This window comes from Oncorhynchus clarkii, chromosome 33 (assembly GCF_045791955.1).
Source record: "Oncorhynchus clarkii lewisi isolate Uvic-CL-2024 chromosome 33, UVic_Ocla_1.0, whole genome shotgun sequence".
Taxonomy (NCBI): domain Eukaryota; kingdom Metazoa; phylum Chordata; class Actinopteri; order Salmoniformes; family Salmonidae; genus Oncorhynchus; species Oncorhynchus clarkii.
Window position 1 is genome coordinate 3,319,924 of NC_092179.1, and position 12,567 is coordinate 3,332,490.

At 45.5% G+C, this 12,567-nt stretch overlaps 1 protein-coding gene across 2 annotated transcripts in view; it reads left to right on the forward strand.

Moving 5' to 3' along the window:
• Positions 1-12,567, forward strand: part of LOC139392667 (solute carrier family 13 member 2-like) — a 70,797-nt gene that overhangs the window by 18,500 nt on the left and 39,730 nt on the right. For both annotated transcript variants that reach the window (XM_071140817.1, XM_071140816.1), the window contains exon 6: positions 5,370-5,492. In XM_071140817.1, coding sequence (XP_070996918.1) covers positions 5,370-5,492 — 123 coding nt within the window. The remainder of the gene's footprint in view (positions 1-5,369; positions 5,493-12,567) is intronic.

The window sequence follows — 12,567 nt, forward strand, 5'->3', positions numbered from 1 at the left end:
TTGCCAAAAATGACATTCCCAAATCTAACTGTAGCTCAGGATCTGAAGCAAGGATATGCATATTCTTGATACCATTTGAAAGGAAACACTTTAAAGTTTGTGGAAAAGTGAAATTAAATTAATGTAGGAGAATATAACACATTAGATATGGTAAAAGATAATACAAAGAAAAAACATGCATCTATTTCATATTTTTGTCCCATCATCTTTGAAATGCAAGAGAAAGGCCATAATGTACCATTCCAGGTTAGGCACAGTTTTGATTTTGTCCACTAGATGGCAGCAGTGTATGTGCGAAGTTTTAGACTGTTCAATGAAACATTGCATTTCTGTTCAAAATGTGGTATCAAGAATGCCCAAACGTGCCTAATTGGTTAATTAATACATTTTCAAGTTCATAACTGTGCACTTTCCTCAAACAAAACCATGGTATTATTTCACTGTAATAGCTACTGTATACTGGACAGTGCAGTTAGATTAATGAGAATGCATATCTGCCCATATCAAGCTGCCAGTTGAGGACTTGTGAGGCATCTGTTTCTCAAACTAGACTAATGTACTTGTCCTCTTGCTCAGTTGTGCACCAGGGCCTCCCACACCTCTTTCTATTCTAGTTAGAGCCATTTTGCTCTGTTCTGTGAAGTGAGTAGTACACAGAGTTGTACAAGATCTTCACTTTCTTGGCAATTTCTCGCATGGAATAGCCTTCATTTCTCAGAACAAGAATAGACTGACAAGTTTCAGAAGAAAGTTCTTGTTTCTGTCCGCTTTGAGCTTGTAATCAAACACACAAATGCTGATGCCTCACATACTCAACGGGTCTAAGGAAGGACAGTTTTATTGTTTCTTTAATCAGGACAACAGTTTTCAGCTGTGCTAACATCATTGCAAAAGGGTTTTCTAATGATCAATTAGCCTTTTAAAATTATAAACTTGGATTAGTTAGCACAACGTGCCATTGGAACACAGGAGTGATGGTTGCTGATAATGGGCCTCTGTACGCCTATGTAGATATTCCATAATATTTCCAGCTACAATAGTGATTTACAACATTAACAATTTCTACACTGTATTTCTGATCAATTTGATGTTATTTTAATGGACAAAAAAAAGGACATTTCTAAGTGACCCCAAACTTCTAATGGTAGTGTATATGTAGCAGAAAAGCTGTAAAAAACATACAAGGTATGTGTCCTCCGAAGAGGGGTGGGGGTGTAATGGGTACATTTTTTAAATAAAAGAATGATGGAGGCCACTGTGTTCTTGGGGACCTTCAATGCTACAGATATTTTTTGGTACCCTTCCCGAGATCAGTGCCTCGACACTAACGGTTTTCTTCTATCTCCACCTCTGACGAGGAGGTGTAGCAGGGATCGGACCAAAACGCAGCGTGGTGGTTATTCATGTTTTTTAATGAAGAAAACTATACATGAATAAACTAACAAAAAACGTGCGAAAACCTAAACAGCCTATCTGGTGACAGCAAACACAAAGACAGGAACAATCACCCACGAAACACTCAAAGAATATGGCTGCCTAAATATGGTTCCCAATCAGAGACAACGATAAACACCTGCCTCTGATTGAGAACCACTCCAGACAGCCATAGACTATGCTAGATACCCCCACTAAGCCACAAACCCAATACCTAACAAAAACCCCAAGACAAAACACACCACATACAAAACCCATGTCACACCCTGGCCTGACCAAATTAATAAAGAAAATACAAAATATTAAGACCAGGGCGTGACAGAACCCCCCCCCCCCCCCCCCCCAAGGTGCGGACTCCCGACCGCACAACTAAACCCATAGGGGAGGGTCCGGGTGGGCGTCTGTCCACGGTGGCGGCTCCGGCGCGGGACGTGGACCCCACTCTAACAAAGTCTTAGTCCATTTTCCTCGCGTCCTTAGATAGGCGACCCTCGCCGCCGACCTTGGCCTAGTAGTCCTCATCAAGGGCCCCACTGGACTGAGGGGTAGCTCGGGACTGAGGGGTAGCTTGGGACTGAGAGGAAGCTCAGCACTGAGAGGAAGCTCAGCACTGAGAGGAAGCTCAGGCAGGTAGTTGGCTCTGGCAGATCCTGGCTGGCTGGCAGTTCTTGCAGATCCTGGCTGACTGGCAGTTCTAGCAGATCCTGGCTGAATGGCGGATCCTGGCTGAATAGCGGATCCTGGCTGACTGGCGGATCTGGAAGATCCTGGCTGACTGGCAGCTCTGGCTGCTCCATGCTGACTGGCGGCTCTGGCTGCTCCATGCTGACTGGCGGCTCTGGCTGCTCCATGCTGACTGGCGGCTCTGGCTGCTCCATGCTGACTGGCGGCTCTGGCTGCTCCATGCTGACTGGCGGCTCTGGCTGCTCCATCCAGACTGGCAGCTCTGGCGGTTTCTTGCAGACTGGCAGCTCTGGCGGCTCCTTGCAGACTGGCAGCTCTGGTGGCATCCTGCAGACTGGCAGCTCTGGCGGCATCCTGCAGACTGGCAGCTCTGGCGGCTCTTTGCAGACTGGCAGCTCCTTGCAGACTGGCAGCTCCTTGCAGACTGGCAGCTCCTTGCAGACTGGCAGCTCTGGCTGCTCCTTGCAGACTGGCAGCTCTGGCTGCTCCTTGCAGACTGGCAGCGCTGAACAGGCGGGAGACTCCGGCAGCGCTGTAGAGGATGAAGGCTCTGACTGCGCTGAACAGGCGGGAGACTCCGGCAGCGCTGTATAGGTGGAAGGCTCTGGCAGCGCTAAACAGGCGGGAGACTCTGGCAGCGCTGTAGAGGAGGAAGGCTCTGACTGCGCTGAACAGGCGGGAGACTCCGGCAGCGCTGTAGAGGAGGAAGGCTCTGGCAGCGCTAGATAGGCGGGAGACTCCGGCAGCGCTGGAGAGGAGGAAGTCTCTGGCAGCGCTGGACAGGCCCGCCGCACTGTAGGCCTGATGCGTGGTGCTGGCACTGGTGGTACTGGGCCGAGAACACGCACAGGAAGCCTGGTGCGGGGAGCTGCCACCGGAGGGCTGATGCGTGGAGGTGGTACTGGATAGACCGGACCGTGCAGGCGCACTGGAGCTCTTGAGCACCGAGCCTGCCCAACCTTACCTGGTTGAATGCTCCCGGTCGCCCTGCCAGTGCGGTGAGGTGGAATAGCCCGCACTGGGCTATGCAGGCGAACCGGGGACACCGAGCGCAAGGCTGGTGCCATGTAAGCCGGCCCAAGGAGACGCACTGGGGACCAGATGCGTAGAGCCGGCTTCATGGCACTTGGCTCGATGCTCACTCTAGCCCGGCCCGATACGCGGAGCAGGAATGTATAGCACCGGGCTATGCACCCGCACTGGAGACCACAGCGCACCACAGCATAACACGGTGCCTGCCCGGTCTCTCTAACCCCCCGGTAAGCACAGGAAGTTTGCGCAGGTCTCCTACCTGGCGTAGCCATACTCCCTGTGAGCCACCCCCCCAATACATTTTTGGGGCTGACTCTCGGGCTTCCGTCCGCGTCGCCGTGCTCGTCTCTCCAACTCCATTTTCCTATAACCTTCTTCGCACTGCTCCAGCAAATCCCAGGCGGGCTCCGGCACTCTCCCTGGGTCGACCGCCCACCTGTCTATTTCCTCCCAAGTAGTATTGTCTATATTATTGCCGTCCAAAACGTCCTCCCACGTCCATTCCTCTTTTCGCTGCTCCAGCCTTTCACCACGCCGCTTGGTCCTTTTGTGGTGGGTGATTCTGTAACGGTTTTCTTCTATCTCCTCCTCTGACGAGGAGCTGTAGCAGGGATCGGACCAAAACGCAGCGTGGTGGTTATTCATGTTTTTTAATGAAGAAAACTATACATGAATAAACTAACAAAAACAATAAATGTGAGGAAACCTAAACAGCCTATCTGGTGACAACAAACACAAAGACAGGAACAATCACCCACAAAACACTCAAAGAATATGGCTGCCTAAATATGGTTCCAAATCAGAGACAACGATAAACACCTGCCTCTGATTGAGAACCACTCCAGACAGCCATAGACTATGCTAGATACCCCCACTAAGCCACAAACCCAATACCTAACAAAAACCCCAAGACAAAACACACCACATACAAAACCCATGTCACACCCTGGCCTGACCAAATTAATATAGAAAACAAAATACTAAGACCAGGGCGTGACAGACACAGTCCTGTCTCAGCTCTACGGACAATTCCTTTGACCTCAAGACTTGGTTTTTGCTCTGAAATGCACGGTCAGCTGTGGGACCTTAAATATAGACAGGTTTGTGCCTTTCCAAATCCTGTCGAATCAATGGAATTTACCACAGTTTACCACAGGTCCACAGACGACGTAATCGCAATCACACTGCACACTGCCCTAACCCATCTGGACAAGAGGAATGCCTACGTAAGAATGGTGTTCATCGACTACAGCTCAGCATTTAATGAAATCCTGCTCCAGAGCGCTCAGGACCTCAGACAAGACAATGCAGGAGTGGCTTCAGGACAAGTCTCTGAATGTCCTTGAGAGGCCCAGTCAGAGCCCAGATTGAACCCTATCGTATATCTATCTAAAAGTAGCTGTCCAGCGACACTCCCCATCCAACCTGACAGAGCTTGAGAGGATCTGCAGAGAAGAGACTCCCCAAATACAGTTGTATCAAGCTTGTAGTGTCATACCCAAGAAGTCTCAAGGTTGTAATCGCTGCCAAATGGACTTCAACAAAGTACTGAGTAAAGGTTCTGAATACTTTTGCAAATGTGTGATCATTGTGGTTATTGTGTGTAGATTGATGAGAAAAAAAAGGCTATTGAATCCATTTTAGAATAAGGGTGTAACATAGCAGACACAGATACCCACATGTGTTCGTGCATGCATTCATGCTCGCACACTCCATAAATATGACATTGAGTACATGACCATAATTTTCATACAGTCTTGATGAAGATAAAATCGGGCCATATCTAAATCTCCTCCCTATCCTTCTCACCTCTCCTCTCTCTCTCCTTTCTCCCCCTTCTCCCCTCTCCTCTCTCTCTCCTTTCTCCCCCTTCTCCCCTCTCCTCTCTCTCTCCTTTCTCCCCCTTCTCCCCTCTCCTCTCTTCATCCTTTCTCCCCCTTCTCCCCTCTCCTCTCTCTCTCCTTTCTCCCCCTTCTCCCCTCTCCTCTCTCCTCTCTCTCTCCTTTCTCCCCCTTCTCCCCTCTCCTCTCTCTCTCCTTTCTCCCCCTTCTCCCCTCTCCCCTCTCTCTCCTTTCTCCCCCTTCTCCCCTCTCCCCTCTCTCTCCTTTCTCCCCTACTCCCCTCTCCTCGCTCTCTCCTTTCTCCCTTCTCTCTCTCTCCTTTCTCCCCCTTCTCCCCTCTCCTTTCTCCTCCTTTTCCCCCTCTCCTCCTCCCTATAGGATCTTCCCAGGTAATGGCGATGTGATCAACTTTGCGTCATGGTTTGGCTTTGCCTTTCCCAACATGATCATCATGCTTATCCTGTCCTGGCTCTGGCTGCAGTTCATGTACATGGGCTTCAAGTAAGTAATGCAGCATTCAAAACAACTGGGAACAACTGAGAAATGGGAGATCAAATCAGTGATCTTCAGCTCAGAACCGTTCAAATCGATTTTTCCCATTCAGAACTCATTTTTTTCCAAGTTCCCAGTAGTTTAAACACGCCGAATTTGTTATTTACTGACTTGCCTAGTTAAAAAAAAAGGTTTAATAAAAATGTTAAAAAGTCAGAAGTTGGAGATTTCCATTTTCCCAGTTCCGAGTTCCCAGTTGTTTTGAACGCGTGACATTCACAATGCTCACATCATGTGTCCTCACTGGGGGATATTCACAAGACTCACTTCACATGTCATCCCTGTACAATATTCAGACCAGATTAATAATAAGTAAAAATAACATGGCTATATACAGAGAGTACCAGTACTGATCGATGTGCAATTACGAGGTAATTTAGGTAGCTACATGTATGTACAGGTAGGGGCAAAGTGACTAGACAACTCGATGGAAATAGACAGTAGCAGCAGTGCATGCTGGGAGTGTAAAGGTGTGTGTGTGTGTGTGTGTGTGTGTGTGTGTGTGTGTGTGTGTGTGTGTGTGTGTGTGTGTGTGTGTGTGTGTGTGTGTGTGTGTGTGTGTGTGTGTGTGTGTGTGTGTGTGTGTGTGTATGTGTGTGTGTTGGGGTGTCAGTGTAAGTATGTGTTAGTGAATGGGTAGAGTCCAGTGTGTGTGTACAGAGTCAGTGAAAGAGTTATTGCAAAAAATGGTCAATGCAGATAGTCCAGTTAGCCATTTCGATTAGCTATTTATCAGTCTTGTTTAGCAGTCTTATGGCTTGGGGGTAGAAGCTGTTCAAGGTCCTGTTGGTTACAGACTTTGTGCAGTGGTACCGCTTGCCATCTATGGCTGGAGTCTTTAAAAAAAAGTCCCCCCTCCAAAAAAAAATATGGGCCTTCCTCTGACACCGCATGGTATGGAGGTCCTGGATGGCAGGGAGCTCGGCCCCAGTGATGTACTGGGCCGTACCCACAACCCTCTGTAGTGCCTTACGGTCGGATGCCTTGCAGTTGCCGTACCAATCGGTTATGCAGCCAGTCAAGATGCTCTCAATGGTACAGCTGTGTAACTTTTTGAGGATCTGAGGGCCCATGGCAAATACAGTGCCTTGCGAAAGTATTCGGCCCCCTTGAACTTTGCGACCTTTTGCCACATTTCAGGCTTCAAACATAAAGATATAAAACTGTATTTTTTTGTGAAGAATCAACAACAAGTGGGACACAATCATGAAGTGGAACGACATTTATTAGATATTTCAAACTTTTTTAACAAATCAAAAACTGAAAAATTGGGCGTGCAAAATTATTCAGCCCCTTTACTTTCAGTGCAGCAAACTCTCTCCAGAAGTTCAGTGAGGATCTCTGAATGATCCAATGTTGACCTAAATGACTAATGATGATAAATACAATCCACATGTGTGTGATCAAGTCTCCATATAAATGCACCTGCACTGTGATAGTCTCAGAGGTCCGTTAAAAGCGCAGAGAGCATCATGAAGAACAAGGAACACACCAGGCAGGTCCGAGATACTGTTGTGAAGAAGTTTAAAGCCGGATTTGGATACAAAAAGATTTCCCAAGCTTTAAACATCCCAAGGAGCACTGTGCAAGCGATAATATTGAAATGGAAGGAGTATCAGACCATTGCAAATCTACCAAGACCTGGCTGTCCCTCTAAACTTTCAGCTCATACAAGGAGAAGACTGATCAGAGATGCAGCCAAGAGGCCCATGATCACTCTGGATGAACTGCAGAGATCTACAGCTGAGGTGGGAGACTCTGTCCATAGGACAACAATCAGTCGTATATTGCACAAATCTGGCCTTTATGGAAGAGTGGCAAGAAGAAAGCCATTTCTTAAAGATGTCCATAAAAAGTGTTGTTTAAAGTTTGCCACAAGCCACCTGGGAGACACACCAAACATGTGGAAGAAGGTGCTCTGGTCAGATTAAACCAAAATTGAACTTTTTGGCAACAATGCAAAACGTTATGTTTGGCGTAAAAGCAACACAGCTCATCACCCTGAACACACCATGCCCACTGTCAAACATGGTGGTGGCAGCATCATGGTTTGGGCCTGCTTTTCTTCAGCAGGGACAGGGAAGATGGTTAAAATTGATGGGAAGATGGATGGAGCCAAATACAGGACCATTCTGGAAGAAAACCTGATGGAGTCTGCAAAAGACCTGAGACTGGGACGGAGATTTGTCTTCCAACAAGACAATGATCCAAAACATAATGCAAAATCTACAATGGAATGGTTCAAAAATAAACATATCCAGGTGTTAGAATGGCCAAGTCAAAGTCCAGACCTGAATCCAATCGAGAATCTGTGGAAAGAACTGAAAACTGCTGTTCACAAATGCTCTCCATCCAACCTCACTGAGCTTGAGCTGTTTTGCAAGGAGGAATGGGAAAAAATGTCAGTCTCTCGATGTGCAAAACTGATAGAGACATACCCCAAGCGACTTACAGCTGTAATCGCAGCAAAAGGTGGCGCTACAAAGTATTAACTTAAGGGGGCTGAATAATTTTGCACGCCCAATTTTTCAGTTTTTGATTTGTTAAAAAAGTTTGAAATATCCAATAAATGTCGTTCCACTTCATGATTGTCCCACTTGTTGATGATTCTTCACAAAAAAATACAGTTTTATATCTTTATGTTTGAAGCCTGAAATGTGGCAAAAGGTCGCAAAGTTCAAGGGGGCCGAATACTTTCGCAAGGCACTGTATTTAAGCCTCCTGAGGGGGAAGATGTGCTGTTGTGCCCTCTTCACAACTGTGTGGGTGTGTGTGGAAAATGTTAATTCCTTAGTGTTGTGGACATCAAGGAAATTGAACATCTCGACATACTCCACTACAGCATCATTCACGTGGCCGTGCTCGCTCATACGGTTCCTGTAGTCCATGATCAGCTCCTTTTGTATTTGTATTTGAATGTATTATGGATCCCCATTAGTTGCTGCAAAGGCAGCAGCTACTCTTCCGGGGGTCCAGCAAAATTAAGGCAGTTATACATTTTAAAAACGTTACAATACATTCATAACCGATTTCACAACATATTAAGTGTGTGCCCTCAGTCCTCTACTCTACTACCACGTATCTATAAGACAAAATCCATGTGTAAATGTGTGTATAGTGCGTATGTTATAGTGTGCATGTCTCTATGCTTGTGTTGTTCCATAAGGCAAATCTTTATATTGGTTTTTTATCTAATTTTACTGCTGGCATGAGTTACTTGATGTGGAATAGAGTTCCATGTAGTCATGGCTTTGTAGTACTGTGCGCCTCCCATAGTCTGTTCTGGACTTGGGGACTGTAAAGAGACCTCTGGTGGCATGTCTTGTGGGTATGCATGGTTATCTGAGCTGTGTGCCAGTAGTTCAAACAGACAGCTCGGTGCATTCAACATGGCAATACCTCTCACAAATACAAGTAGTGATGAAGTACATTTTGAGCCAGGAGAGATTGACATGCATATGATTAATGTTAGCTCTCTGTGTACGTCCAAGGGCCAGCCGTGCTGCCCTGTTCTGAGCCAATTGCAAAGTCCCTCTTTGTGGCACCTGACCACAAGACTGAACAGTAGTCCAAGTGCGACAAAACTAGGGCCTGTAGGACCTGCCTTGCTGACAGTGCTCTTAAGAATGTAGAGAAGCGCTTTATTATAGACAGATTGTTTTGACCAAGACGGTTTACATTCCAGGGTTACTGCAAGCAGTTTAGTCTCCTCAACTTGTTCAATTTCAACATTATTAATTTCAAGATTTAGTTGAGGTATTTAGGATTAATTTATTCCTTTCCACCCATTCTGAAACTAACTGCAGCTCTTTGTTAAGTCACTGTGGTAGCTGACGTGTATAGTGTTGAGTCATGCGCATGCATGGACACACTGGCTTTACACAAAGCCAGTAGCATGTTGTTAGTAAAGATTGAAAAAATCAAATGGCCTAGACAGCTGCCCTGGGGAATTCCTGATTCTACCTGGATTTTGTTGGAAAGGCTTCCATTAAAGAACACCTTCTGTGTTGTGTCAGACAGGTAACTCTTTATCCACAATATAGCAGGGGGTGTAAAGCCATAACACATACATTTTTATGGCAACGGACTATGATCTATAATGTCAAAAGCCGCACTGAAGTCAAACAAAACAGCCCCCACAATCTTATATCACCAATTTCTCTCAGCCAATCATCAGTCATTTGTGTAAGTGCTGTGCTTGTTGAATGTCCTTCCCTATAAGATTGCTGAAAGTCTGTTGTCAATTTGATTACTGTAAAATAGTTTGGGATCCTGTTATAACACACATTTTTGTGTGTTATAACAGTTTACTAAAAGTTTACTAAGGGTTGGTAACAGGCTTATTGTAGGGCCAAAGGGGGCCACCTTGGTCCAGGCTGTGCCCAGGCTGTTGATTGACTAGGACAGGAAGAGGTAGCTGGAGGGGCATCCACAGCCATGGAGGGAACACCCAAGCCCCCGGCAGAAGACAGCTGGTACAAGGGCTCAAAGCGATTTTAAAGTTTTAAGTCCGGATGCGGGGGAAGAAGGCAGGCATGTTGAGAACGATTATTCTCCTTCTTTCTGGTTTAGACACGCATTTATTTTTCACTCACCTGGAGTCAAATAATGAGCAACCATTTTCTGGTCCAAGCTAGTAGAGGGCTGCAGTGGTGGAAATAGATCACAGTCCAGGAAGGTCCCATTATGATCCTCTTGGGTGTTTTGATTGGAATCATTTAAAGATACCGATAGTCTCAAAGCATCCTTATTCAGTTCAAGGCGCCTGGTCTAATTGTATTTTTCTTCATGAAGAGTAATAGTCCTTTCTTTAGCGTCATTAAGTTCTATACATTTTTCACAAATGAAGGTATCCATCGGACCTTTCCTTGTGACAACAACGAACATGTTGCAGATGATACATTTGATAGAACGCGAGTACCCAGCATATTCAAATGAGTTTTCACTGCTGCACGCCAACAGTCCAAGGGAACAAACATTTCCTGGCTCCGCTGTGGACTTAGATGCTCCCTCCGTGGCCGCAGATGCCCACACTAGCCCACGCACAACTGTGTTAATGTATGTCTCTCGTTGAATGTGAAGAGGGAGAGAGAAGCGCAGAGGGGTGGGTGATGTCTGGGTCGGTTGTTAGTGGCAGGTCGCCGGCTGTTCCTTGCTATGCACCAGCCCGTCTGAGTGTTAGTTTTTGGTGTAGCCTCTCAGTGCTCTGTCTCCAGTGTCCAATTTCCTGGGACTGCAGCTCCTGTCGTTTGAGGGTTCTTTAGATGGTGGATGGATGACTCTCTATGTAGAAAAACACTGGGTGGAGAACAATTACTATTTTTCAGATTTTATAATGAACTCACCACAGTTAGAGCAGCCACGCTCTAACTTGCTTACCTTGAGGGAGAGGTTGACCTCCTAGGCTGCCTCATCATCATCGCTGGTCACTCCTAAAAACCGACATGTTGTCAGAAACTTGATTATGGGGATGGAGTCATGCAGTTGTGGAGTACAGGAGGGGATTAAGGACACACCCTTGAGTGGCCCACATGTTGATGGTCAGTGTGGCAGATATGTTGTTGCATGCGCTCACCGCCTGGGGGCAGCCGTCGGGAAGTGCAGGATCTAGTGGCAGAGATAGGTTTACAGTCCCAGGGCCCTTTGTTTGGTGAAGGGCTTGGAGGGGACAAGGGTGTTGAATGCTGAGCTTTAGTCAATGAACAGCATTCTTAATAAGTCTACCCCCTCCTTTTTCGAACATTCTGTTAAAAATCGCGCAACTTTTCAGCGTCCTGCTACTCATGCCAGGAATATAGTATATGCATATGATTAGTATCTGTAGATAGAAAACACTCTGCAGTTTCTAAAACTGGTTAAATCACGGCTGTGACTATAACAGATTGTGTGTTTCATTGAAAAGCGCAAGAAAAACTGCTCTCTGAAAGCTAAAAAATATTTCCATGCGTCACTTTCATGGGTTGTTAAAAGGGCACAAAATTAATTATCGACCTGCATGCAATTCCTACAGATTCCACACGATGTCGCCATTGTCGTCATTTTCAATTGACTTTTTTCTTGGTAAATCTAACTAACTGGATTCCATTTATTCCGGTCTCCACCAGGATGTTTTGAATGTGCACATTGGCAGCCATTGATTTGAAAACGAGGAGCTATTGAAATACATCGCCCTGTAATCATTTTGATAGATTATAAACGTTTACTAATACCTAAAGTTGGATTACAAAAGTATTTCGAAGTGTTTTGTGAAAGTTTATCGTCGACTTTTTTAATTTTTAAAAATGACGCAGCGTTTAAAAACAATGTTTTTTTCTGAATGACACAGCTTCCATAGAAAGCTATTTTGGGTATATATGGACCGATTTAAACGAAACAAAGACCCAATAGTGATGTTTATGGGGCATATAGGAGTGCCAAGAAAGAAGCTCGTCAAAGGTAATGAATGTTTTATATTTTATTTCTGTGTTTTGTGTAGCGCCGGCTAAGCTATATCTTTGTTTACATCGCATTCAGGCATTTTGAGGTGTTGCATGCTATCAGATAATAGCTTCTCATGCTTTCGCCGAAAAGCATTTTAAAAATCTGACTTGTTGGCTAGGTTCACAACGAGTGTAGCTTTAATTCAATACCCTGCATGTGAATTTTGATGAAGGTTTGAGTTTTAACGAGTACATTTAGCATTTAGCGTCGTGCGGAATTTGTATGAATTTCAGGCAGATCGCCATTAAATTCTGTTCTCTTTTAACAACTGGTGGAAGTGACTTATGGAAATTATTTTTAGCTTTCAGAGAGCAGTTTTTCTTGCGTTTTTCAATGAAACACACGATCTGTTATAGTCACAGCCGTGATTTAACCAGTTTTATAAACTTCAGAGTGTTTTCTATCCACACATACTAATCATATGCATATACTATATTCCTGGCATGAGTAGCAGGACGCTGAAAAGTTGCGCGATTTTTAACAGAATTTTCGAAAAAGGAGGGGGTAGAAGTAAGAGGATAAGGAGTCATTGCCATGAGGCGGT